This window comes from Porites lutea, chromosome 7, assembly GCF_958299795.1.
Source record: "Porites lutea chromosome 7, jaPorLute2.1, whole genome shotgun sequence".
Classification (NCBI taxonomy): domain Eukaryota; kingdom Metazoa; phylum Cnidaria; class Anthozoa; order Scleractinia; family Poritidae; genus Porites; species Porites lutea.
This window is the reverse complement of record NC_133207.1, coordinates 20,034,352-20,057,161: the sequence shown is the minus strand read 5'-3', so window position 1 is coordinate 20,057,161 and position 22,810 is coordinate 20,034,352. Positions and strand designations below refer to the sequence as shown.

The window sequence follows — 22,810 nt, the reverse complement described above, 5'->3', positions numbered from 1 at the left end:
CCATTTGGGAGTCACCTCTCCCAGCCCCCAGGCCAAGAAGGTAGCTGGCTTGACTCTTAGGAAGAATCCAATGTGCAAAGAAGGAATGGGTTAAGGGACAAGAGTGAATACTGAAATAAAGGAAAATCATAAAAAAAAATACTACTTAATTCTTCAAATTCATAAAATTTTATTACTTAACGTTCCATTATTTCAAAAATATAAATTATCATTACATTACTTCACTGCCACACTGCAATTATTGGGACAATAAGAATGACAATGATGGGAATGAATGCACATCGAACATAGCCAGCCACATAAAATAGCAAAGCACTTGATTTTGGCAAAGATATGACCTCTAATAGCTGTAATAGCAAAATTGATAGCATGACTTTGAGGCTTGCTGAAAGAAGCGATAATTGACCAACACCTACACGTAAACCTCTCCAATTCCCTCCCCTTACAGCTGACGATACAATTCCTACAGAAATTCCTAATCCCAAAGTCGCTCCTGAATCACGAACCATGGCATAGAATGGAGTTGTATCCAGGTGGATGTAAGATGGCTTTATGCACCATTTCTGAGCTTTAGTGACTGAAATGGATGGGTCGTAGACAAGAAATGAGAGAAAGAGATAAGATGCCAAGGTTGTTATAACTAGTGTCAACGAACAAAGGGCACAATATCTCACTGAACCAGACATGTTTATAAGAACTGTCTTATAATTCTTCACTACTAAGGCAACAATAAGTCCAATTACTGTGCCCATTATGACTTGATGAGGAAAGTGAGTGGCTATGAAGACTCTAGACACTGAGACAAATATAAGAACTATCATTAAGACAGCCCACAATGACAGCGTAACAATCAATCTGCCTAAAATACTCATGTTGCATAAAAGGTTTTCTCTTAGTGAATTTAATAGCCAGGAAACTAACAAACAGAGAACAGCAGATGTGATCATGGAATGGCCTGATGGGGATCCTGAAAAAAAAAAAATAGGAAATTACTGGTAATATTATTATCAAATAATGATATATGCCCGCAGGGAAACAAAACTAGGACTAGATATTACATTCTCTGTTATGTTACATAAAGCTGAAGATTAACAAACATTCAGCAGCAACTGGGATTCTTAAACCTAGCACAGGGTACATTTGAATTCATTTTTGTTCAGGCAAAAAGATCACTTAATCAAAGGCTAATCAACCAAAAATATTATTATTTACTATTATGACATGTTTTTTTCAGATGGTCTGCGGAGAGGATCATTATTTTGAATGCATACACAACTATTGAGAGGATGTCCCTTCTGACATGTGAAGAGGACAGATGTCTGGACCTCACAGCAAAAATTTTCTCGGAATAAATGGTTGTAATGGTTCGGTCTTCCAAGACAAGCTGATTTTCTTGCTCGGCAAGTCATGTAATAAGATCACTTGTTCATCTTAAGTCACAAGACAAGAAGATAATGGTTGAGAACAACATGAACGCATGCAAATTAGTTTCAGTTCTTGTTAATTTATTCTTTACCTGGTCCAGTCTCACAAGTCAGTTCATACTGTTGAATGGTCACATTTTGCCACTTAGCAGACTCATACACCCACCAATATGGCCTATCTCCTCTTAATACCCTGTAATACAAGGCACATGCACTATTCAGGTAACAGGCTATTTTACAGTTGTGTACTGAGCATTCTTGCCCTGAGTGGAAACACAGCTGGAGGTGACCTCATTTTGACAAAAATTTCATAAAACCAAAGAAACCAGGAGCCTAGCTTTCATTAAAAGGCTAGATTACTCATAATAGGCCTTTTAGGTTAGTTGATCATGTGATCAACTTTCGGTAAACACAAAAACAGATCCCTGTCGACAAATTTTGTTAGTACGAGCTGAAAATTTGCAGGTAACCTAAGTTTAATATGCTCTTTCAGCTCGTGCTAACAAAATTTTTCAAAAGCGAACTTTTTTCGTGTTTAACGAAAGTTGATCACGTGATCAACTAATGCAAAAGGCCTACTGGCTTATTGACGTAGTTAAACCTAAAATGTTTCAGTCATGTTTACCCGGAAGATTTTAATGAATTTACTGGAAATTCTTAACAACCTGTAGATTTAAAAGAGCAAAACACCAATGTGTCCATAATCTTACCATTTCAAAATAAGATTCAGCCACTCCGAGATGATTGTTGTCCACAAAACGCTAACCCCTAAATTGTGATTGAAATGGTACGCAAGAGGAAAATAGATCAGGAAGGAATTCCTAGGGTCTCCAACTTTTGAAAGGAAAAGCATCTCTTTTTCCCATCCATCCCAAGACTTCTGCAATGTCAAAATAAATCGGACCCCTTCGTCGAGAACAATCTCCATTTTGTTTTTGACCAAATCACTCACGATAAAGTACTGGGTACGAACTGGGTGAACTGAGTACTAGAAATTGTCAGCGGAAGGACCATTGGAAGTAATTTTGGATTCTTCATATAACGGTACACGAAATGTAAATAAAGAATATTCAACATGGCAGACAAACTTACCTACTATGAAATTCTTGGTGTGTCGCGAGACAGCAGCGAAAAGGAGGTATGTTTGGCTAGTTATGATTCCTTTGTGGGTCTTTTTAAGTGCAGAGATACATTTTTGATGCGAGGTAGGGCAAATTTCGGTCCCTGTTGATCAATCTGAGCCTATTACAATTTTAGGTAAGCGTTCCATGAACGTAGCGCAACTCTAATGTTTTTAAACAAGCATTTACCATGGACATGTTTAAGTCTAAGGGACGATTGTGTCCACTGAGGCATCCGCGAAAATACCTAATTTACTAAGACACAATAAACTAAATAATCCTTTTCTCTGTCTTTATTAAAATTTCTGACTGTCAACTTCCTGGCTCCCATGATTGACCAGGCCAATGTATAAAATTGTGGAAATAAACTTTCCATAAGCTCGAATTTAATTACGTTTTAAGAGTTCATTTCTTTTTACCTTTGTTTTTGTACAGATCACAGAATTAAAGCTTATCGGAAAAAGGCGCTAAAATGGATTTATTGCACTTCATTTCACTTTTTTTTGTATTTTTGTACAGATCACGAAAGCTTATCGCAAAAAGGCTCTAAAATGCCATCCGGATAAGAATCCAGATGATCCAGCAGCAGTTGAACTGTTTCATGAACTGTCCAAGGCTTTGGAGGTGCTCACTGATCTAAAAGCTAAGGCTGCTTATGATGCTGTTCTCAAGGCGAAAGAACGAGCAAGATTACGCACACAGGCGCTAGATGCTAAGAGAAAGAAGTTCAAGCAGGGTATTACACCTTTTGTATTAGACCAGCCTAATGAATGAATAGATAAGTGAGGCCTAGGTGCTAAGAGAAAGAAGTTAAAACAGGGTATTACATCTTTTGCATAAGACCAGCATAAATGAATGAATAGATATATGAGGTGCTAGGCCGGTGCTAAGAGAAAGAAGTTCAAACAAAGTATTACATCTTTTGCATTAGACCAGCGTAAATGAATGAATAGATAAATGAGGCCCTGTTAGGAAAAAATTCTGACAAGTGACATGGTCTTGAAACAGCAACATAGGACTAGGTGAAAAGGCAACATAAAGTTGGGTTAAATCTAGACAGAGACATGGCCTACTCCTCAAAATGTGAAACGCCTATATTTGAATTTCAGACTAGGCACATACTGGATATATTGGAATCCAGACACCCCCATGCCTCTCCACCCTTGCAATGAACCAGAGTTTTATTTTAATTTTTTAAAACGTTTGTTTTCTACGCCATTCTTACAAACTTAATGTTTTGTGTTTTGTAGATCTAGAACAAAGAGAGGATGCTGCAAGAGTTAATAAAGAAAATGATGAAATGGCTGCCAAAAATTTACAGGCTGAGGTGAGCTGAATAATATGATATACATGCATAGTGCTGCAACCATAACACACTTCTCTTCTCCACTGAAATTATGCTTCTAATGAACTTGCTAAGTATAAAAAAGAGGCCTGGAATTCCACTTAGACTTTAAATGGCATGGCCATGACAAATGTCACTGTTTAATGTTATTATAGGTCATAGTAAATATTAATTCACGTTAAAATATTTAAACCTAGTTGGATTCTCAGTTTCCTTTGTCTGCTAAACATAGGATCAACCATTAGGAAACAGAGAATCTACCTAAGGTAAAATTTAACCCCAAGTTAATTTCATCCTTTTTGAGACACATAAAAATATTACGTTCCTACATCTGTAATACTGCAACTCACACTTGTACAGTTTTATTAGTGTGTTGTGATTCAATTTATTTTGCTCTTGGTTCAATTTTTTTTATGCATTTAATATGACAAGTAAATGGGGTAATCACGTTTGCACAACAGGCATATGCCCCTATTTTTTTTTCAGTGATTACAACCTACAGTGTATCAACATGTCTGAATGTTTTTTTGTTGCTTATATGTCATTTGTACTGTACTGGGGCTGTCAACCCCCCTATGTCTTGAAATATTGACAATTGGTAGGGAGGGGATGATAGATGATGTCATAGCGCACGGGACATGGCGTCATCTCTTCCAAAAATACTTGTTGACTCTGATTGTCCCGAATTTGCAATGACTGTCACAAAATGTGTGAAAAAGATGTTGTTGGCACTGTAACATTTGACCTGATTGGTTTACTTACCACCAATCACATTATTATTATATCACAATAGTATACCAGAGTTTATGAGGAAACGTTCGATGATAACATTATTTTAGCACACATAATGCAAAATATTTGAAATTTTATAGTCGGAATGTTGAGTCTACAAAAAATGGTAAACTTCGATGATTATCCGGGAAATTTCATACCATAATCTGGAGACTGGGAGATATGGTCCAAAATCTGAAGTCTCCTGGATTATCTGGGAGAGTTGACAGAACTGTGTACATATGGAATGTCAATCAACTCATGTTATTGATTTGCATTAGATTGAGAGGCTCAGAGAGGAGGGATCAAAGTTTCTACAAGAACAGCAAGAACTTCTTAAACAACAGTTAAACAAAGAGAAGGAAGGTAGTTTAGACAAGACCTCCAATCAAGATGTTGCCCCAAAATTGAAGGTATGTGACCCTCATGTTCATCTTACATGTTCCTAGTAGTAACTACATTTCAATTTTGTTATTTTGTCTGATTTGATATTTAAAAAATAGCAAAATAAAAATACTGTTCAGACAGTTTATCCGACAGTCTTCATTTTGAATATGAAATTTTTTGTCATTTTGTCAAAGCAGACAAAATTCTTGATTTGGAAAGAATGATTCAATGTTTATTATGATAATTATTACTATGAAAAAATGTGTATTGTATTAATTTGAATCAACAATGTACGTGTACTTACAGTACTAAGAAGATCAGAATTACTGTTTTTATATGACCATTATAGAAAATGATAACATTAAGTATAGTTAATTAAAATGGTGCGAATAATAATTATCAAATAATGTGAGCACTGACGATAAATATTGACTTATTGTTAGGTGAGGTGGAAAAGCAAGAAATCTGATCTTCTAAACGGAGGATACTCACAAGAGCTTCTCCAGTCATTGTTTGAAAAGGTGCCAGTCATATAATACTACCTGATAATTGAAATAACTGATAATTTTTGTTATTGTGCTTTGTACACTCTATCTATCTTCTTATTAGCTAAGATCCTACAGTTAATTTTGGAAATCAGTGCACTCTACAGATTAGTTAGTTATCTGCTAGCAGATAACTGATAATCTGTAGGTTGCACACGCAATGCATGATTTCCAAGAGCAAGGTTCTGTGCGATGGTGTATTTGTCCTTAATTATTTCAAAACAATGTATAATAAAACAATTATTAGATTCAGTTTTTGTGATATCCGGAATAATCAAGGTCTCGGTAGGTGTTATCAGCCTTGGCCTTCCGATCTGCTGATAAGCTTACTTCGACCTTGATTATTGCGGATATCACAAAAGCCTCATCCAATAATTGTTTATTACTATGCACCATTACTATCTTAATTTTGACTGGCTAACAATTCTGCCAGGCACTACATGTAGGGTTGAACCTGTATTAAGCGGTGACCCTCGGGAAATGGCTAAGTGTCCGCTTAATACAGGGTGACCACCTAATACAGAATTGCAAGAAGTACAGTTCAAAGAATTTGATCTCGGTGCTGATCTGATCAGGCGTTTGACCTCTAATAGAAACATTTATTTTTGGCACTTTAATTTTTATTATAATTATTATTATTAGAAAAATCTATTATACCCCCGGCCTTAATAATTCTTGCTATCATGCTCAACCTCCTCCATTAACCATAAATTAATAATAATTATTAATTTATTATTTTTCTCTCTATGGTTTCCCATTTTTCTCCAACACTATAATGTTCACCATTGATACAATATTTACATTCATCTACAGTGTAGCTCTTCAAAGCTTATACCACAAAAATTAATTGTTAACTAACTAGTAGATGTACATTACTTTTTTATGTAATAATACAATCATGTTTGCTTTCTGTTAACTTTATAGTATGGTGAAGTAAGTTATGTGATTGTCTCATCTAAAAAGAAAGGAAGTGCAATTGTGGAATTCAAGTCATTGTCCAGTGCAGTAAGTTGATACAATTCTTTTATAGCAATAGTCTCCCCTGGAGTTGAACCTCCAACCTATTCTTTACGAAAATATACAAGTCCCTATACTAGGACCAGGCTCGCAAGGGGTAAAAAATGCAAAAAAAACTTTGTGAAACAGCAAAAAACAAATATTGATCAGTGAGCAAAACGAGCCAAGTGATGGACTGCAAAGGGGGATGGCCGGGCTGCAGAGTCAAGGCTCTATCTGCCATCCTTTCCCTACCTAGACTACCACTCAGCTCGCTTTGCACATCTTTTTCCCTTACTATGGAGTTGGGTTCCAGGCTAAATGGATAAAGAAAAGGACGCAATCCAAACTTTACTAGGAAAGCACAAAAAATTAATGCTCAGAAAAAAAAAACAGACATGATTTTGACATCTGCCATTTACACCTAATTGCAAAAACATTGTCATTGGAAAACAAGAAAAAGAGAGAGAGAGAGAGGGAATTGAAGAAAGCTGGATAAAAATAAATTAGGCAGTCACACCACATTCACAGATCTGGTCTGAAGAAAAAATGAAGCAGAAAACATCTACAATTTCTCATCTCTCAACTCAAATAAATTTGGAGTATTATAAACTGCAATAGTTTATTGTCACAGGTTATCAAAAATTACAATATCAAGTAATATGCATGGCAAATTAATTCCTATTTTGCTTCTTTCTTTGTTGTTGTTGTTGTTTTTTTTTATGACAACATAATTTCAATGACGTGTAGGTGTATATGTTGCAGTGGTGGATCCAGGCCTTCAGATACGGGGTGGGGGGGGGGGGGGGGGGTCATCCAGACCCTGAGATAAGCAGGGGGACAGTCTCAAAAATAATTTTTCCGGCCCTTCTGGACTTTTTTTTAATCTAAAAATAAGAGGGGGTGGTGGCCCCCCCAGATCCACCCCTGTGTTGTAGCATGAGACAGTCAATAACATGGATATATCTGTTGCAGAAAGTTGCATTGGAGAATGAGCAAGGCACCTCTGACAACCCTCTGAAAATCTCATGGTTGGAGGTGCCAACATCAGCAACTGACAAAGCAAACTCTGAAACTGTCCCTGAAGCATCAAATTCTGCAAAAGAAGCCATGGTTGAATCTAAGGTACAGTGTAACATTAATGTCAGTGAAATTATAATCCCTGTAAACTGTTAGGTAATAGTATGATTTAAAATCATGTTTATGGAAAACAGTTCTTTTTGTAACTTTTTAAGGTACATTGTAAGGTACATCTTTTTTTCAAAATGTCATCCTTTCGTCGGTGAATACCATAATCAAACAACTCTTTCAAATTTTTATGTAAAGATCAGTAACCTGAAATAGAACTCTCCAAATAAAAAGTTGGGATGTTGTCACATTTGTCACCATATTATTACCTTAGCTTCGTATGGCCCATGTACAGTACATGTTTTAGCTATCTGAAAGTAGTGACCACCTGAAGGTAATGACCCTCTAAAAGTAGTGATAGAAGAAGACTGCTAAATCTGAAAGTAACAAGGGTTTTTTTGTCACTTTTGGAACTTTATGGTAGTTGAAGGCTGGAAGGAAACCTCCTGCTAGCAGGCCAGGGTAATGCCAACCTACACATAGCTAAGGCCTTTGTCCCAGACACTCACCTCTACAGAAGGTGGACAAGAGTTGAGATAACTACCAACTGAAAGCAACAGGCTACTTTTCTTGTTCACAAAATACACGCATATTTAATTAATAGGGATTTTATTTCCCTTATTCTTTGAACTGTCACTGACCAGCACTTTGCACATACTTTTCAGCTTAATGAGCCACCCTGTCCATCAGAGAGCACCATATCAGACAAAGATTATGAAAGTATTGTGCTGATGAAACTTCGACAGTTTGAGGAAAGAAAAAGACTGATAAAAGAAATGCAGGAAGAAGATGAATCATAAAACTCCAGAAGGTGTTAAGCCATGGAGAAAAATCTGTTAGTCCCACAGCTGAAAAGTTTCACTGTTTGTAGACAGATTGCTTTGGTAACATCTGATAATGGTCCACTGACAGTCACCAGCCGTCCTTGCTGTTCGTGAAGTGTGCCAGCTGACGTAGCTGAGCCAGGAAGAAGCAGGACTGAAGAACTGATTGGCTAACATGCTGGAATGTTAGTCTCAGGATTGTTACAGCAGTTCAATCATGGTTTTTGCATCATATGAGTTTCCCAGACAATAAAATCATCATTGGTCCAGAGGATGTAAACCTTGAGATGGACGAGCATGTCATGGGGGATGAGGAAGGTTAAAGGGGGCTGTGTATGTGATGATGATGGGAGTCATGGGAAGAAGGTGATTGGGGCAGCAGTGATAATGACAGTGACAGTGGTGCAGAAGAAAAGTGACTCAATTAATGAAGATGAAACTAAGACAGTCAAAATGCAATATTTTTCCATGTAATGGTGTTGTTGGAGGGGACAGGGATGGGTAATATTATTTATAATCATGATAATAATGGCTTTGCTGTTGTTGGTGTGGTGATGGTTGGGCTTTTGGCCAAGACAAAGGGAACGAAGTTGATCATTTTTTATTGTAGCTGTGTATGGTATAATGGTAATGGTGGTGATATTGGCACCAATGATGGCAAGATGATGATGATGGTGGTGTCGTGATGTGGCTGGAGATGGTGCTATAATGGTGATGTGATGATGATGATGATGATGATGATGGCAATGAAGGCAACGCTGTTGGATGGTGATATTAGTGATGGTAACAATGGCAGCCTGAGAAAAGAGATGACACTGCAATGCCACTACTGGTTTCTCATTGAAATGACATCTAAGAAATGAGCGCAGAAATTCCATACTGATGACCTGTCACTACCCACATCTGGGTAGTGCTTCTGACTGGTCATGCCACAATGCTTCTGGATTTCAAGTGACAGGAATAATCAAAGGATTTTTGTGGGTTTGAAATTTTCAATTTCAGGATATTTTTGGGTTGAAAAATTTTGGCAATATTTTTTTGGGTATTCAAAGCAATCTAAAGATTTGTGAAAGTTACTACATGTCTCGGTGGCGTAATTCCGTCAATAAATTTTTATGGCTCAGAAATTCGGCCGATTTTTGGGGGTTTGAAGGATTTTTTGGGGGTTTTGTTTGAAGCCCTAGGGAGTTTTTTTGGTTTTGATTTTTGCCCCCATTCGATGATCCCTGTCACTTGAAATCCAGATTACACAATCTGGGTAGTACCTCCACTATACCAATACTATCACAATATCCATGTGACCTATTGCGAGACAAAATAATGCAATAATTTAAATTTACCCAATAGTCAACCCTAATCAGAAGCGCTACCAGGATCTGGGTCTCAGAGTGACATGTCATCAGTATGGAATTTCTTGAGTAGTTCATCAGATGTCATTTCGCAGGGAAACCAATGTTGGCATGATGAAATGTCGCCTCTTTTTTCAAGCTGTAACAATGGTGATGATCAGAGCTGTTGTTTTGGTTTAGGTACAGTACAGCTGCAGTATGAAGTGATTTAATGATCTATTGGCAGTAAAAGCGATCATCATGACAAAAGTCTTGGTGTCATGGAAGTGCTGATAATAATGGTATTAACTTTAAACTCGTGTGTTTTTTTGTGACATGGCCAAGTGTAAGCAAAGTGAATGGCAACAAGTCCTTTTTCCTTTTCTTTCTTTATTTTTTTAACAACCAGCAATACTGCAGATAAGTTAGAATGGACTTTGACCTCCCTTGCTTAAGTGGTAATAAATACTATTTTGAGGTCATTCATTTAAATACTGTTACAAGTCACTATTATAAAAATATAATAATTATTATTTTCTTGTTCCATTCACTTGATCTGCTCATATTCTTCTGTTTATCTGCAGATAAAGGAAGAAAACAGTGATTAAGTCACTTTTATAGTTAAGTAACAAAACATTATTTTCTTATACATGTGCAGATCACACAATGTAGGCAACAAAAGAAAATACTGTAACCTGCCACTTATATAAGTCCCACAAGTTATAGGCCCCATTACCTGTAAACAAAAAAATGCATCCAATTAATATATAGATTTAGCCAGGGGTAAAAGCAAAGCTCCTGCTACCAAATTCATAATTTAAATCAAACAATAAACGTGTAGTCTGGACAAATCAGTTAACTTTAGGGGAGATAGAAAAATGCAGGTTGCCCAAAAGCACGTTTTCCCCCCAAGAAAACACGACATATCCTCCTCCAGTCTAGCCTCCCACGCAGACGTTTTTAGGGGAGCTCATCCTCGAGCTCCCCTAAAAAAGCCTGCGTGGGAGGCTACCTCCAGTCGGGCTGATGTCAGACTCCCTTCCCCCTCCCCCAGCATCTGTAAGGATGGAAGGTTATATGCTGACATCATAACCAAAATTTCTTGGATGGATAGATTACCAATTTTTCTAAGCAATGTAGTAATTTGGCTCCACTTCGCAAGTGCATGGAGCTCTGCTATAAAACTCCACCAGATATGAGGGCCCCCTCTAGTCTAGGTTGTATTCTGATGAATTTGATTTATTATGACATTTTGAAGTTTAACCCATTCGCTCCTAGAGATTTTGCCGAAAAACGCGTTTTGACGCTAGTCGAGTGGTTTTCTGGTCACTGTCGTGCTATAAAGAGCTAAAACTTACCACAAACTGGTTTACAGGTCGAACACTTCGCGGTCTTCCGATCCAGATGCAAAATATCAGCTTGCGAAGTTCGGGCATGCGCAGAAAGCAAAATTTCGACATAGTTTTTGGGTTTAAAAGTGACACAGCAGTCTTGACTTTTACTTTTCGCTTTCTCTCCTCCCTTCTTTTTTTGCTTTTCTTGCCTCATTTTTTTTTTCTCTTGCTGGGCATTTAGTAGGCTTGATTTTGGTGGGAAGAGTTTTTAGGAAAGCTTTTAGGATCTTAGGATTAGGCGAAAGGAAAGGTAGGTGGGTAATGGGACAAGATTTTCATGGAGATTTTCAGGTCAATGTCACGTGGTTTTTTGCTTGTTTCTCCGGTGTCCTTGACTGAATTGTGCTCATTCTGGTATGGTTTGAAAGATCTCTTCACTCTGCACAAGTTAGTGAAGAAAGTTGTCCTTGAACGTTAAAACTGATGACGTCACAATGGGTAGAAAGGACCTGGATCCGCACGGGCGGTTACGGGCGGTTCAGGGGCGAATGGGTTAATCAAAAACCACTAAAATGCAAAATGTATTTAATGCTTATATCTGAAATTGCATTTTCTATTCAGGTTACATTACCCCCCCCCCCCCCCCCCCAGATATACGCCCCTTTATTAGAGCCCTTCTAAAACCCCTTATGAAGATGTATAAGCTATCTCAGGGCTTATAAGCGGCAGTCAATGGTATTGATTCACAATTGGAGTTACAGCTCTGCAGCCATATTGTTTACCTGTCAGATGCAGTTTCACCATTTTGAGCATCTCCATCTGGTTTGAAGAGTGTCCAGATAATTGTCTGCCCAACACCAGTGCTGGCAATGACTTTATAACCTATCTTTTCCATCTTGTCAAGCACAACTCGAGGGGGGTCTGAACATATGTACTCTTTGCTACAAAAGAATAAAATCTTTATTTACCCTTGGTATGTAGAGCACAAGGAAAAGTGAGGCCAAGCAAATAGCTGAGCAAATATTGCTGGTTTTCAGTTGATGTCTCAACCACCATGCTGGTTCAAATGAACAAAGTGTTTCCATGTGCTGTGAACTAAACTCTTGTTTCCATGTAGCCTGTAGAACATGGAATTTTCTTTTTGGGTTTTAAGAGGAACAAAATCAGGTGTGAAACGAGCAAGGAGTGCCAGACACACACAACAGGGGAAGGCGGGTCTACAGTTTTTCTGCAACTTCTCCTGTCACACATGACTAGTGCTCCTCACTTGCTTGGCACTTGCCTTTGTTTGCCTGACCCCCCCCCCCCCAATAATAATAATAATAATAATAATAATAATAATAATAATAACAATAACAACACCTGTTCTGCAGGCTAGTTTGGATACAAACTCTGCAGAAAACAAGATTATTGTTTTGTCCACACTCAAAAATATGAAATTGGCAAAATTACACACAACTAAAAAATAATAGCAAAGAAAGCGTCAACCTCGGAAGTTTCTATAAAAAAGCGGCTCTAGGATGGGGAGCAATTTGGGGTTCAGTCCAGGGATTGCAAAATTCACCTGAACCACGACAACTGCACATCCTAACCGAAAAATTTCTAACGCCCTCCCCCCACCCGTGCCGCATAGGGTTGTAAACTTACAAATTATTCCCAAAAGTGTGTATTAGCTCTGCATTCAAATACTTCATCACTTCTGGATCTGCCCATTCGTCACCACACATTGTTGGTCCAATGGCCTGAATGGCAACACAAATATAACCAGTGAACGTGACTACGTCAAAAATAAAATTAAAAAAGCATGATTAACTCTAGTGATTTGAGTGCCGAATCACTGGCTATTTTGTTCACCAAGGAAGTTCTTACCAGCCTAATTTGCGCACTAATTAAGACGTACGGCATGTTGATCGCCGTTTATAGCTTGTTTTCGAAATGAAGTTCCCGATCAAAAACAAACTCAGAGCAGAAGAGAAGTAAAATTATTCTAATGCGCCCGTGATTTCCTCCGATTCCAGCGGTTTTCAATCTTGTTCCCAGACCACTCTCTTGTCACGCAAGAAACCAAGATGGCGTCTTGGTTCTCATCTCTTGATTTCTCCTTTTCCTTGGGGAAAAATGTGCTCGTCGGAGTCTCCATTGGATTAGGTATAGGGATTGGAATAGGTGCAGGAATAGCTGCGTCAAGAAAAGTGTTCCCTTTGCAAACACAAGATCAAAAACTTGTGATTCACTTTGCGGAGCTGACCAACGAGATCAAAGAACTTCGTGGCGTTATGGTGAGGCTTGAAGTTTGCTTCACTGAGACCAGAACAACACGAATAGTACCGCTGAAAGGCGAGTTATCTGCTCTACAAAGTGACGAAGAGGAGACAGAAGAAGATGAGTTTTATGAGATGTCTGGAGAATCTGAGCCTTTATCAAGGTCTGTTTCAAGTTTAATCTTTAATATGTTTTTGTTTTGATTTTTCTTCAATACCAGTAGACAGGTTAGTAAGCTTTTATCAGTGGCCAGACTCTAAGTTTTTAGCCATTTTGCCATGTGCACTTTTCTTTCTTAAATTTAAAATGAGTTTAAAATGTTTGCTTATGATAGTTAATTTTTGTTTATTAACTAGTGCTCCAGTAGTCGACCAGCTCAAAGAAGTCATTGATGAAGTGGATGGACTTCACTCAAGTAACAATACTGAAGACAAGTATAAAATACATAAAATCTTAGAGGAATCATCGCAAATGGTAAGCATTTTAATAGTACGTTGCACAGTTATTCTGGTTGCACTGAATTTCAAGGTCCAAACAGTTTCTATAATTTTATATTATTATTTGAGTTTAAAACTCGTGCACTGCCTTGGAACATGGTCGTTCTATGATTTATCACGTCATTACCTTCATGTTCCTGAGTGACTGATTTGTAAACTCTTTGACAACACAGCACCAACAAAGTTGTGAGCTATTCTGGAGATATGCAAGATCATGTTATGACATTGCTTTGTTGAAAGGAAAGAGTGGAGATGCCGAGGGCAAAAAGAGTTTATTGTATGAAGGTACCCAAAATACACTGTTCATTCAGAATTGGATGTGGATTAATTTTTACTCACCTAAAGAAAGCGTGTACATATATTCTCTTATTTTTTTAGTTACAGCTGCTGTACATGCACATAATAATAACAAAGTACACATAACTAAAAAAACATGTGGCACATGGAAGTGGGCACATGGCTAACCAGCACTCACAAATGCTGGTCTAAAATGTGGTGACTCTCTCGTCTGCCTTCTGTATCAAGTACCCTCCCTTCTGGTGAAAACAGAAGGGAGGGATACAGAGGGGTATTTGATATGGAAGGGGTACTAATAGATGGAGGGGTATCTGGAAGGGCTACGTCTGCAAAAAAAGAGTCTCTAGATTTGAGAGCTCCAGAAATTGGCATGCATATCTCTGTGATCTAGTACCAGTACTGATTAGTTAGTTAGTTCAGCAAAAGTAACACATGCACCAATATTAACATGTTTTATATGTTTTAAACACCAAAAATGATCACGTATTACATGTAACACTTGATGAGTAGATTAGTAGGTTAGATAGTGTAGTAGTTAGTCACAGGTATTGTTATCATTATTACACTTGATTCTCACTATCGACCCAAGCACTAAGCATAGGAGTAAGCATAACGCAAGCGTAAGCATAAGCATGTGCATAAGAAGCTTAATATGTACTTGACAGTGAGGATGGCCTTAACATAAATAAACAACGTGAGCATGAAGACAAGAATATCAAAACTTTGCGCTCAAATTATTCCTCTTTGTGTTAAGCCCGTCCTTACTTGCGCACAAGCTTCTTGTTCTCATACTGTCTTATGTTTGTTAATTGTACTTGTATCACTAGTGAGGACCGGGCTTAACAATGATAATACCAGGTAGTTTATTGATACATTTTAGTATTTGGATCTGTTTGTTATGTAGACTAATGATGGTGAATAATCCATTAATTTTTGTAGGTGTAGCAAAAGCAGAGAAAGCAATTGAATGGGACAGAAATAGTGCAATTGCACATAAATGGTAAATATATGGTTTTAATATAAAAAGTGTTCCCAAAGAAAGAAGTGACTTAATCCATTCACTTATGAAATGTCTGTTACCATCCGTGGGGATCGGCATCCCTTGTATCGCTTGTGACATCATGAGTTTAAATGTTCACAGAAAACTTTGACACCTACTGGTAACTTGTGTAAGGGGAATAATGTACCAACCAGGAGCGCATTCGTGTGTTTCACTCGAGTGACAAATTTGAAAAATAAAAACGACAGTAATGTCTACTATAACAGTTTGTTACAATTTCAAGTTATTCCCATTTTTCAGGTATGCTATAATTCTTGGAAGTACAACGGACTATGAAAGTTTACAAAATCAAATATTGCTTGGATTTAAATACAAGGTACGGTGTACCAAACTTTCTCTTGACCACTTGCCCTCATTTCCAGGGTTGTTTTTTCTGTAACTGTAAGGGAGGTTTAAGCCTGTGAATTCATCCCTGTAAGTTAATCCAAGACAGTCTTAAATTGTGCATTCCATGCTGTAGATTCTGGAATCTTTTTCTCGTCAGTGGAACTTGGATATGGAATCCAGATTCAGGATTCATTTGAAGAATTCCAGATTCCTTGAGCTGAATTCCAGATTCCAAAGCCCAGGATTCTGGATTACCTTACAGACATTCTACACATAACAAAACATAACAGTCTCAGAAATGTGATCAGGAGCCAATAAATTTAAAATATATTGGTCATGTTTGCAATTGTCCAAACACTACGCTGACAAAGAAGATGCTGTTTGCTAAGTCTAGGCATCCATACAAATGGCACCCTTGGATAAAATTAATATTGCTAAATTATTAAATGTCTCCATTGAGCAGGCAAAGAGGTCTACACAGGATAAGAGTGGTTTCGCTGCACTGGTCGACTGTGTAGTCGCCAGTGCAACTCTATGGTAACAGGTTTAGCGTCTGGAGGATTTTAACTGTATGGTACTGAACATGGGGCAAGCAAATACAACCATCTTTACTCGCTTCTCGCAAGACGTACACGTGCAGCACACTTTTTCAGTGGTATATCTCTTTGCCATCTCTGCTTGACCACGACATGAAATTTCCTTTTGTGAAGTTGTATGTAGGACTTAGACATGTGATAACAAATTTTTCTTTCTCTTTTTAAACTTGGTCGTGGTCCCAAGCTAAAGTGTTTATTCTCCACTTGCGCATCCCCCAAATTGCACCTTGTTTGGCCCTAAAAATTTTGCGTAAGCATTGATTTCATTTTCCCTTGGGAAGGCTGTAATATCCAGGAGAAATAAAAAACAAAGGGTATGCAAAATTTGGGGGGGGGGGGGTGGGTACGGGGCAAACAAGGTATATTATGGGAGATGCGCAAATGGTGAATTTGGAGAAAAGTTAACCCGGCTGAGAGGGTGACCCTATCATCATGACAGGGTAACCTGGCTATGCGGGTCACCCCTCTCAGGCCATAAGTTTTAGTTTCTCATGTAAATGGTAATTTACATATGTATAAGAAAATGACTGTAGTAAAAGTTGGCTTGCCCAGGGTGGGTAGGTGGGTGACCCTTCTCATTTTCTCCATAAAAGGGGGCCCAGTAGAGTACTCCAGTTACTTACCACAGTGTGTTCGAAGTTATGTTGCGTTGATGGTCTTTTTTGTCAGCCTGAAGATCTCTATAATATTTGAAGTGGATAACCAGTCTCTAAGCTCTTTACTGAGCCTTATTCTTGCACCGTTTGCTCTCTCTGTAAGAGAATTGAGTCTTGAGAAAGCGAGTCCTTAACACAGTATTTCTTTCTTTCTTTCTCTTTTTTTTTTCTTTCATAGGAGCACATTGAACAAGCTATTAACCTTGATGAGAATGATCCATCAAGCTATCATCTCCTAGGAAGGTGGTGCTATGAGGTAATGGCACGAGTTGTGCACAATGGGGCTGCGAAAGCTCAATTTCGATGATCGTTACACCCGTAGAACATGGTCAATTCCTGTAGTTGAAAATTTTCCAAATTTCCGTCGCAAGTTCAGCAGAATAGGCTGTGCTTTGTACTCCCTCAACTCTGGAAGTAATGGATAGAAAAAAATTTCCGTCAATTGTGCGAGCATAACGAACCAATTCCATTTTCAAACTAACTCGGTCACTTCGTGGTCTAAAACTATCTGATCATGTATTAAAACTAGCTGATTTGCCCTACCTGCGTAGATTAGCCCTGCTATCGGTGGGAAGAGCAGCTTGTAAATTCGCCTCTAAAATACTGAATAAATAAACTTGAACTTGAGCTTTGTTGGTATTGAAAAGGTATTTTTTTGTTCATTTTTCATTTGATTGTGATAGATTGTGATATCTGATTTTGTGTCTCTCACGGTCAGTTGGAGTAACTTTCTTTGTAACTCGTCCGTATGTATTGTTTCGGTAAACTTAGATTTCTATGCTTTCGTGGTGGCAAAGGAAAGCTGCTTCAGCGTTCGTGGCAGCACCACCGTCATCTACAGTAGAAGAAGCGCTAAATAATTTTCTAAAGGTAAGTTAACCATTTCTCATTTCAGTTGCTATCGGTAACTTTAAATTCTTTCAAACGTATCTTTGTTCAACGAGGAAGTTCCTCTTCTGTCAGAGTTGCGTAGTAAATAATCAGATTGTGTCCAGTGGTCGCGTACAGTAGGTTATTTGAACGATGGAAATTCCCCCAACTACGGTGAATTCGATAGAAAAATTCTGGTGTTTTGGAAAGGTGCATGGTAGCTTACGAGAGGAGTTTCGACGGTAGGAAAGGAGTCAAATTTATCGTTAGACAGTTGCTGACATTAGAGAACGTTTGCTGCAAACGGCAGAGGTGACTTGGTGATAAATTTTCCCGCCATTTTTCACGTTTGCAACCAGAGTTCTCTCTTGCCTCAAGAAGGGAGGACGTCAAACGGCAAACGCGAATTTGTACCCCGTGACCAAGTTTTAATTGTAAGTTGTTTACTGTTAATTACTTCTACACAAAAATGAGTGGTTTCACTCCAGTTTTATCCACAAGAATTGTTCTGGACAGTTTTTTTCCCTGACCAAGTGACTTCTTCCTACAGGCCGAGGAAATCAAACCAGGATTCTGGCTTTCAAACTCATACTGGATAGCAAAGGCAAGAGGAAGGATAGTTTGCACTTTGCATAGACCGATACCAGTCAATCCACGGCAAAACTTATTCAAAAGTGTTATTGCTCACTATTATCTTGTTCAGTATTGAAGATACATATACATCACTCTTCAACCAAGTTATGGCGGGACGACTTGCCACTCTAACTTTGTAAAAATCTGTGAGCGAAATGCTCTGATGTTAGCAATCAGATTACACCTTTTTGGCAGACGTTTTTCATGGTCCTATTTATTTCTTAGGATTAAACAAAAAGGAATTTAAAAAAATCTTGTTTATTAAATTCCTTAGGCCATTCTTAGGATTTAAAGGGTAAATATCTTTACTTTTTTATTCCTTTATTTTTATTATCACTAAAAGCCGTTTCTTGCTTACTTGTTACCTTCACCTTACACGTACTTGTGAAGAAAACTCGTCAAGTCTGGCAACTTAAAGCTGCATCAATATGTTGCTCTTATGCGCCCTGCTTGGCAGACTAGTGGCTATTCATTCGCATTGATAATAGTCTGAACGTCGTTGTGCGTACAGGTGAGTGCCTCGACTTGCACAGGCAACCCAAGTCACTTGCTGGGATACTTTAAGGTGACTCGACCCAGTTTTTTTTGGGGGGGTACCATCCTACTTTGAAGCTCTCTGGTATCCCCACCTTTACTTTTATCGTAAGTCTAACACATAGAATGGATAACATATAGATTAATCTACAATATAACATAAAATTTTTGGCGATCGGAGTAAATGTCACGTGGTCATAATGCCACGCCCCTTTGAGGTCTGAGTCGAAAATCTGCTGTTGCCGGCATTTTTTCGTGAAAATTTCTCGGCTACACATAGTGCGCATTAGTGCCTTACGCTGAACAGAGTTTCACTAAAATCGCAAAGACCCAATTCGAGAAATTCAGCGGTTTCCAAATTTAGGTCATAATTTATGCGAAAATGATAAGCAAACTTTACACGGATTATATCTAATAAACTATGAGATTCATATCTTTATTTTGGGCATCGTTATAACAGATGGGTCCTTGCAAGTCAGCAAAACGCTTTAGGGCCTTGTAAATGCGCGCGATTTCGAGCAAAGCAAACATATAAAAATTATAGTTTACGCTATTTGTTGACGTTTGTCAGCGTTTAAGAGTCCTTCTCACGAAAAAAGCATTTTCTTAAAAATTCGTAGTTTTTTTTCCTTCAAATTTTTTCAGGGCCACAATTGATTAACTAACTACCCGGACTCTGAATTTCATGGTGATTGAAAAACTGTGACATTATCTTCTATAAGCCCAAACTTGAGTAAACATTGAAGATTTTTAACGTTTTGGCTGAGAAAAAACGACAAATGTCAACAAATAGCGTAAACTATAATTTTTATATGTTTGCTTTGCTCAAAATCGCGCGCATTTACAAGGCCCTAAAGCGTTTTGCTGACTTGCAAGGACCCATCTGTTATAACGATGCCCAAAATAAAGATATGAATCTCATAGTTTATTAGATATAATCCGTGTAAAGTTTGCTTATCATTTTCGCATAAATTATGACCTAAATTTGGAAATCGCTGAATTTCTCGAATTGGGTCTTTGCGATTTTAGTGAAACTCTGTTCAGCGTAAGGCACTAATGCGCACTATGTGTAGCCGAGAGATTTTCACGAAAAAATGCCGGCAACAGCAGATTTTCGACTCAGACCTCAAAGGGGCGTGGCATTATAACCACGTGACATTTACTCCGATCGTCAAAAATTTTATGTTATATTGTAAATTGATCTATATGTTATCCATTCTATGTGTTAGACTTACGATAAAAGTAAAGGTGGGGATACCAGAGAGCTTCAAAGTAGGATGGTACCCCCCCAAAAAAACTGGGTCGATTCACCTTAAGAGCAGGATTTCTTAATTTTTTTCAATAAAATAATGATCGTGGGGAGTACGACATAGTAGTCGCCCACGACCTGCCTTTGATTTTTTTTTTTGCTTTCTTTTGTAGTGTTACAAGCAAAATGGCGATGTAGCAAAAGCATCAGAGTGGCTGAAGAAAGCAATATCTCTCCCTGTAACCTCGGAAGATGTGAGTGAAATTACTTTTACATGAATTATAGTGAAGTAAATAAATTAGGTAGCTGTCTTTTAAGACAGCTAAGCTAAGCTAAGCCTCGTTTAGTAGAAAAATTTCTCTACTAAACAGAGTTTACCAGGCGGTTTATTATTGCTATCATTAAGGATGGACCAACTGAAAATCTGTTTGAACCTACATAGTTTCGTGATAAAAGAGCGAAATTTGTTCGATATCCATTTTTCTTCCTCGCGTTTCGACTGTCTAAAGACGTCAAATTTCATTAATGGTACGGTACAAAACCGCGCAATAAAAACGGCAGTCTGGCCGAGGATTGTGAGGTTATTTCCCATCCCAATATTTTCCTTAGTTGTTTTCGGTTTGGCCAAAGGAAACTCAAAATATTCGTCACACTGCAGATGAATTTCTTTCCATTTCCCTTCCTTTCTCCTCCCTTCTTTTCTTCGGTCTCTCACCTGAAAAATTGACATCACGGTCGTTCTCTTTTTTAACCCAAAATTAGGACAAAGAATCTTACGACCAAGCACAGCAGCTTCTTAGTACCTTATAGATCCTTATAACAGGTCCTCCAATTGGCTGCGACTGATTATCTCACGTGTTCGGCTACTTAGCACATTATAACAGATCCTTCTATTGGCTACACTGTTTACGTCACCTGTTTTGCCCACATATCTCACCTGATCTGGTTACCAGTACTCTCCATTTTGGTCACCATCTGGAGGATGACGCAACACTAACGCTTTTGCAAAAAGGGACTTTAAACCACGAACTTTGTCTTATTTGGCCTTTCGACTCCTCTGTTGTTTAGGAAGAGTAAGTGGTTTTGTCTTAAAATATTTTTAACTTTTATTCTTTATCCTATAGGTACAATGTAACTTACACATTTTTAGTTTGCTCTATTTTTTTGTTATGTAGTCAATATTATTTTATACTGTAAAATTATATAAACAGTTTAACGACATAAATTTCTTTTCGAGCGTTTTATCGCTACATTCTGAAATGAATTTGTCAAATTGTTTGACAAAAAATTATTTATTGAGACGAAATATTCTGTCCTTAATGTTGTTGGTCTTCATTGATCATCATTAATCGTATAAAAATAAAAGTTAACAGTCTTAAAGACACCATTTTTAAAACATGTGTGGATCAGTCGAGTTCACTAATAAAAACGAACACTTTGAAATGAATTTCGAACTATATATTTGAGGTAAAATGTTAAATGTGCCACTAAAATGTCCTTACCAGGTCCCTTCTTTTGAAGAATATTGGCCCCGGAGGGACAATGGGGACAAGTTGTTCGCGCTTATTTGGGTAAATGGCTCGAGTGGTTTTTACATTTATTTTTGTTTAAAAAATGCTCAACTATCAACTTGAACGCCTCTCTTTTGCCCGAATATGTCGATCGGTGATCATGCACTCAGGGTAGTGTGCTTTAATTAGTTGAGTCAGTGGTCTTTCTAAAGCTAAGGCACGATAAGGCTTTGCATGAAATATTCGAAGCAATTTAGGTGTCTGGGAAACTGCCCACCTACCCCTCCCCTAAACCAACATTATCACTTACTCCTCACTTAGGGCAAAATGTTGGCTTAGGGGAGGGGTAGGTGGGGAGTTTCCCAGAAATCTGAAAAGGTGACTTTGAAAAATGTTGATTGTAGCTGCACTACTTTTTGCGCTGTTACGGAATGTTTTAATACAGATAGCATTTATTGTAAAAAGCGGGTTAGATTAGTATTATTGTGTCAGATCTTCTGATGTAATAATACTTAGATTTTAGTATTTTCTCGTTTTCCGAGTATTGCCTTCTAACCTTTTTAATCTGTTGTGCGTAACGTTCTTAAGAGACCCTCTTGCACGCAAGCTAAATTAGTGAATATTGGACCACGAAAAGAACTAAAAGCTAGAAATTGCAAGTTTTTACAACGCCTAATAATAGCATGGATAAAAATCAATTACAGATCTTTATGTTGTTGGTTTTTCAAGCATGGAATATTCTTTCTGTTTTAAGTTATTTGTTTTCCTCCTATTCTGTGCCTTCTTGGCGCTGCTTAAAACACGTTAATCTTCGATTCTAGTAAGAAATGATTAAATTGAAACATTTACTGTGACCTTACCATCTTCTGAATTTATTGTAAATTATATCTTCAATGCAGTTTTTAAAAAGTAATAATTAGATCTCTTTGTCTATTTATTCTAATGTATTATTTAAAGTAACGTTGAAGTAGGTAATTGTACAATGTATTTCTGCTCTGCGCTGTTTCCTTTTCTTCGCATTGTTCAAACTACACAGCGTGAACGCAGAGGAGCTGGGTCAACTCACAATGGCAAAAAACGTGATTTTGTCATTGAAAACCCTTTGTCAATTAAGT

At 37.8% G+C, this 22,810-nt stretch overlaps 4 protein-coding genes across 7 annotated transcripts; 2 read left to right on the top strand and 2 right to left on the bottom strand.

Moving 5' to 3' along the window:
• Positions 1–161: 161 nt before the first annotated feature.
• LOC140943163 (glucose-6-phosphatase 2-like) lies at positions 162–2,358 on the bottom strand. Its single transcript, XM_073392224.1, has 3 exons — positions 2,135–2,358; positions 1,517–1,617; positions 162–967 (listed from the first exon to the last, which is right to left on the bottom strand). The coding sequence occupies exons 1-3, from the start codon at positions 2,350–2,352 to the stop codon at positions 222–224; spliced, it is 1,065 nt and encodes a 354-aa protein (XP_073248325.1). The 5' UTR covers positions 2,353–2,358; the 3' UTR covers positions 162–221.
• A 119-nt stretch (positions 2,359–2,477) lies between these two features.
• LOC140942682 (dnaJ homolog subfamily C member 17-like) lies at positions 2,478–8,562 on the top strand. Of its 2 annotated transcripts, XM_073391636.1 has the most exons (8): positions 2,478–2,562; positions 3,065–3,281; positions 3,796–3,872; positions 4,943–5,074; positions 5,492–5,569; positions 6,518–6,598; positions 7,565–7,714; positions 8,383–8,561. In XM_073391636.1, the coding sequence occupies exons 1-8, from the start codon at positions 2,500–2,502 to the stop codon at positions 8,515–8,517; spliced, it is 933 nt and encodes a 310-aa protein (XP_073247737.1). In that variant the 5' UTR covers positions 2,478–2,499; the 3' UTR covers positions 8,518–8,561. The 2 variants fall into 2 exon arrangements, with proteins under 2 accessions (XP_073247737.1, XP_073247738.1); XM_073391637.1 differs by lacking the exon at positions 5,492–5,569 and having other exon boundaries at positions 8,383–8,562.
• Positions 8,563–10,250: 1,688 nt separating this feature from the next.
• On the bottom strand, positions 10,251–13,210 carry LOC140942683 (GTP cyclohydrolase 1 feedback regulatory protein-like). 3 transcript variants are annotated; one of them, XM_073391638.1, is made up of 5 exons: positions 13,073–13,210; positions 12,851–12,945; positions 11,986–12,144; positions 10,565–10,605; positions 10,251–10,447 (listed from the first exon to the last, which is right to left on the bottom strand). In XM_073391638.1, exons 1-4 carry the CDS (start codon positions 13,106–13,108, stop codon positions 10,602–10,604), a joined length of 294 nt encoding a protein of 97 aa, XP_073247739.1. In that variant the 5' UTR covers positions 13,109–13,210; the 3' UTR covers positions 10,251–10,447; positions 10,565–10,601. The 3 variants fall into 3 exon arrangements, with proteins under 3 accessions (XP_073247739.1, XP_073247740.1, XP_073247741.1); XM_073391639.1 differs by having other exon boundaries at positions 10,569–10,605; XM_073391640.1 differs by lacking the exon at positions 10,565–10,605.
• Positions 13,211–13,240: 30 nt separating this feature from the next.
• Positions 13,241–21,604, top strand: LOC140942681 (regulator of microtubule dynamics protein 1-like). The gene is made up of 10 exons (XM_073391635.1): positions 13,241–13,628; positions 13,822–13,939; positions 14,136–14,247; positions 15,199–15,259; positions 15,560–15,635; positions 17,077–17,154; positions 17,670–17,768; positions 18,319–18,372; positions 20,358–20,438; positions 20,947–21,604. Exons 1-10 carry the CDS (start codon positions 13,273–13,275, stop codon positions 20,992–20,994), a joined length of 1,083 nt encoding a protein of 360 aa, XP_073247736.1. The 5' UTR covers positions 13,241–13,272; the 3' UTR covers positions 20,995–21,604.
• Positions 21,605–22,810: the final 1,206 nt, after the last annotated feature.

Excerpts from the sequence above, each read along its gene's own strand:
- LOC140942683 (XM_073391638.1), bottom strand. The coding sequence starts at position 13,108 with ATGCCGTACGTCTTAATTAGTGCGCAAATTAGGCTG. Across the intron at positions 12,946-13,072 it reads TTAGTGCGCAAATTAGGCTG|GCCATTGGACCAACAATGTG; the intron begins GTAAGAACTTCC and ends GTTGCCATTCAG. Across the intron at positions 12,145-12,850 it reads CACACTTTTGGGAATAATTT|CAAAGAGTACATATGTTCAG; the intron begins GTAAGTTTACAA and ends ATTCTTTTGTAG.
- LOC140942682 (XM_073391636.1), top strand. The coding sequence starts at position 2,500 with ATGGCAGACAAACTTACCTACTATGAAATTCTTGGTGTGTCGCGAGAC. Across the intron at positions 3,873-4,942 it reads CCAAAAATTTACAGGCTGAG|ATTGAGAGGCTCAGAGAGGA; the intron begins GTGAGCTGAATA and ends GATTTGCATTAG. Across the intron at positions 6,599-7,564 it reads TCAAGTCATTGTCCAGTGCA|AAAGTTGCATTGGAGAATGA; the intron begins GTAAGTTGATAC and ends TATCTGTTGCAG.
- LOC140942681 (XM_073391635.1), top strand. The coding sequence starts at position 13,273 with ATGGCGTCTTGGTTCTCATCTCTTGATTTCTCCTTTTCCTTGGGGAAA. Across the intron at positions 13,940-14,135 it reads TAGAGGAATCATCGCAAATG|CACCAACAAAGTTGTGAGCT; the intron begins GTAAGCATTTTA and ends TTGACAACACAG. Across the intron at positions 14,248-15,198 it reads AAAGAGTTTATTGTATGAAG|GTGTAGCAAAAGCAGAGAAA; the intron begins GTACCCAAAATA and ends TAATTTTTGTAG.
- LOC140943163 (XM_073392224.1), bottom strand. The coding sequence starts at position 2,352 with ATGGAGATTGTTCTCGACGAAGGGGTCCGATTTATTTTGACATTGCAG. Across the intron at positions 1,618-2,134 it reads CTGAATCTTATTTTGAAATG|GGTATTAAGAGGAGATAGGC; the intron begins GTAAGATTATGG and ends CTTGTATTACAG. Across the intron at positions 968-1,516 it reads GACTTGTGAGACTGGACCAG|GATCCCCATCAGGCCATTCC; the intron begins GTAAAGAATAAA and ends TTTTTTTTTCAG.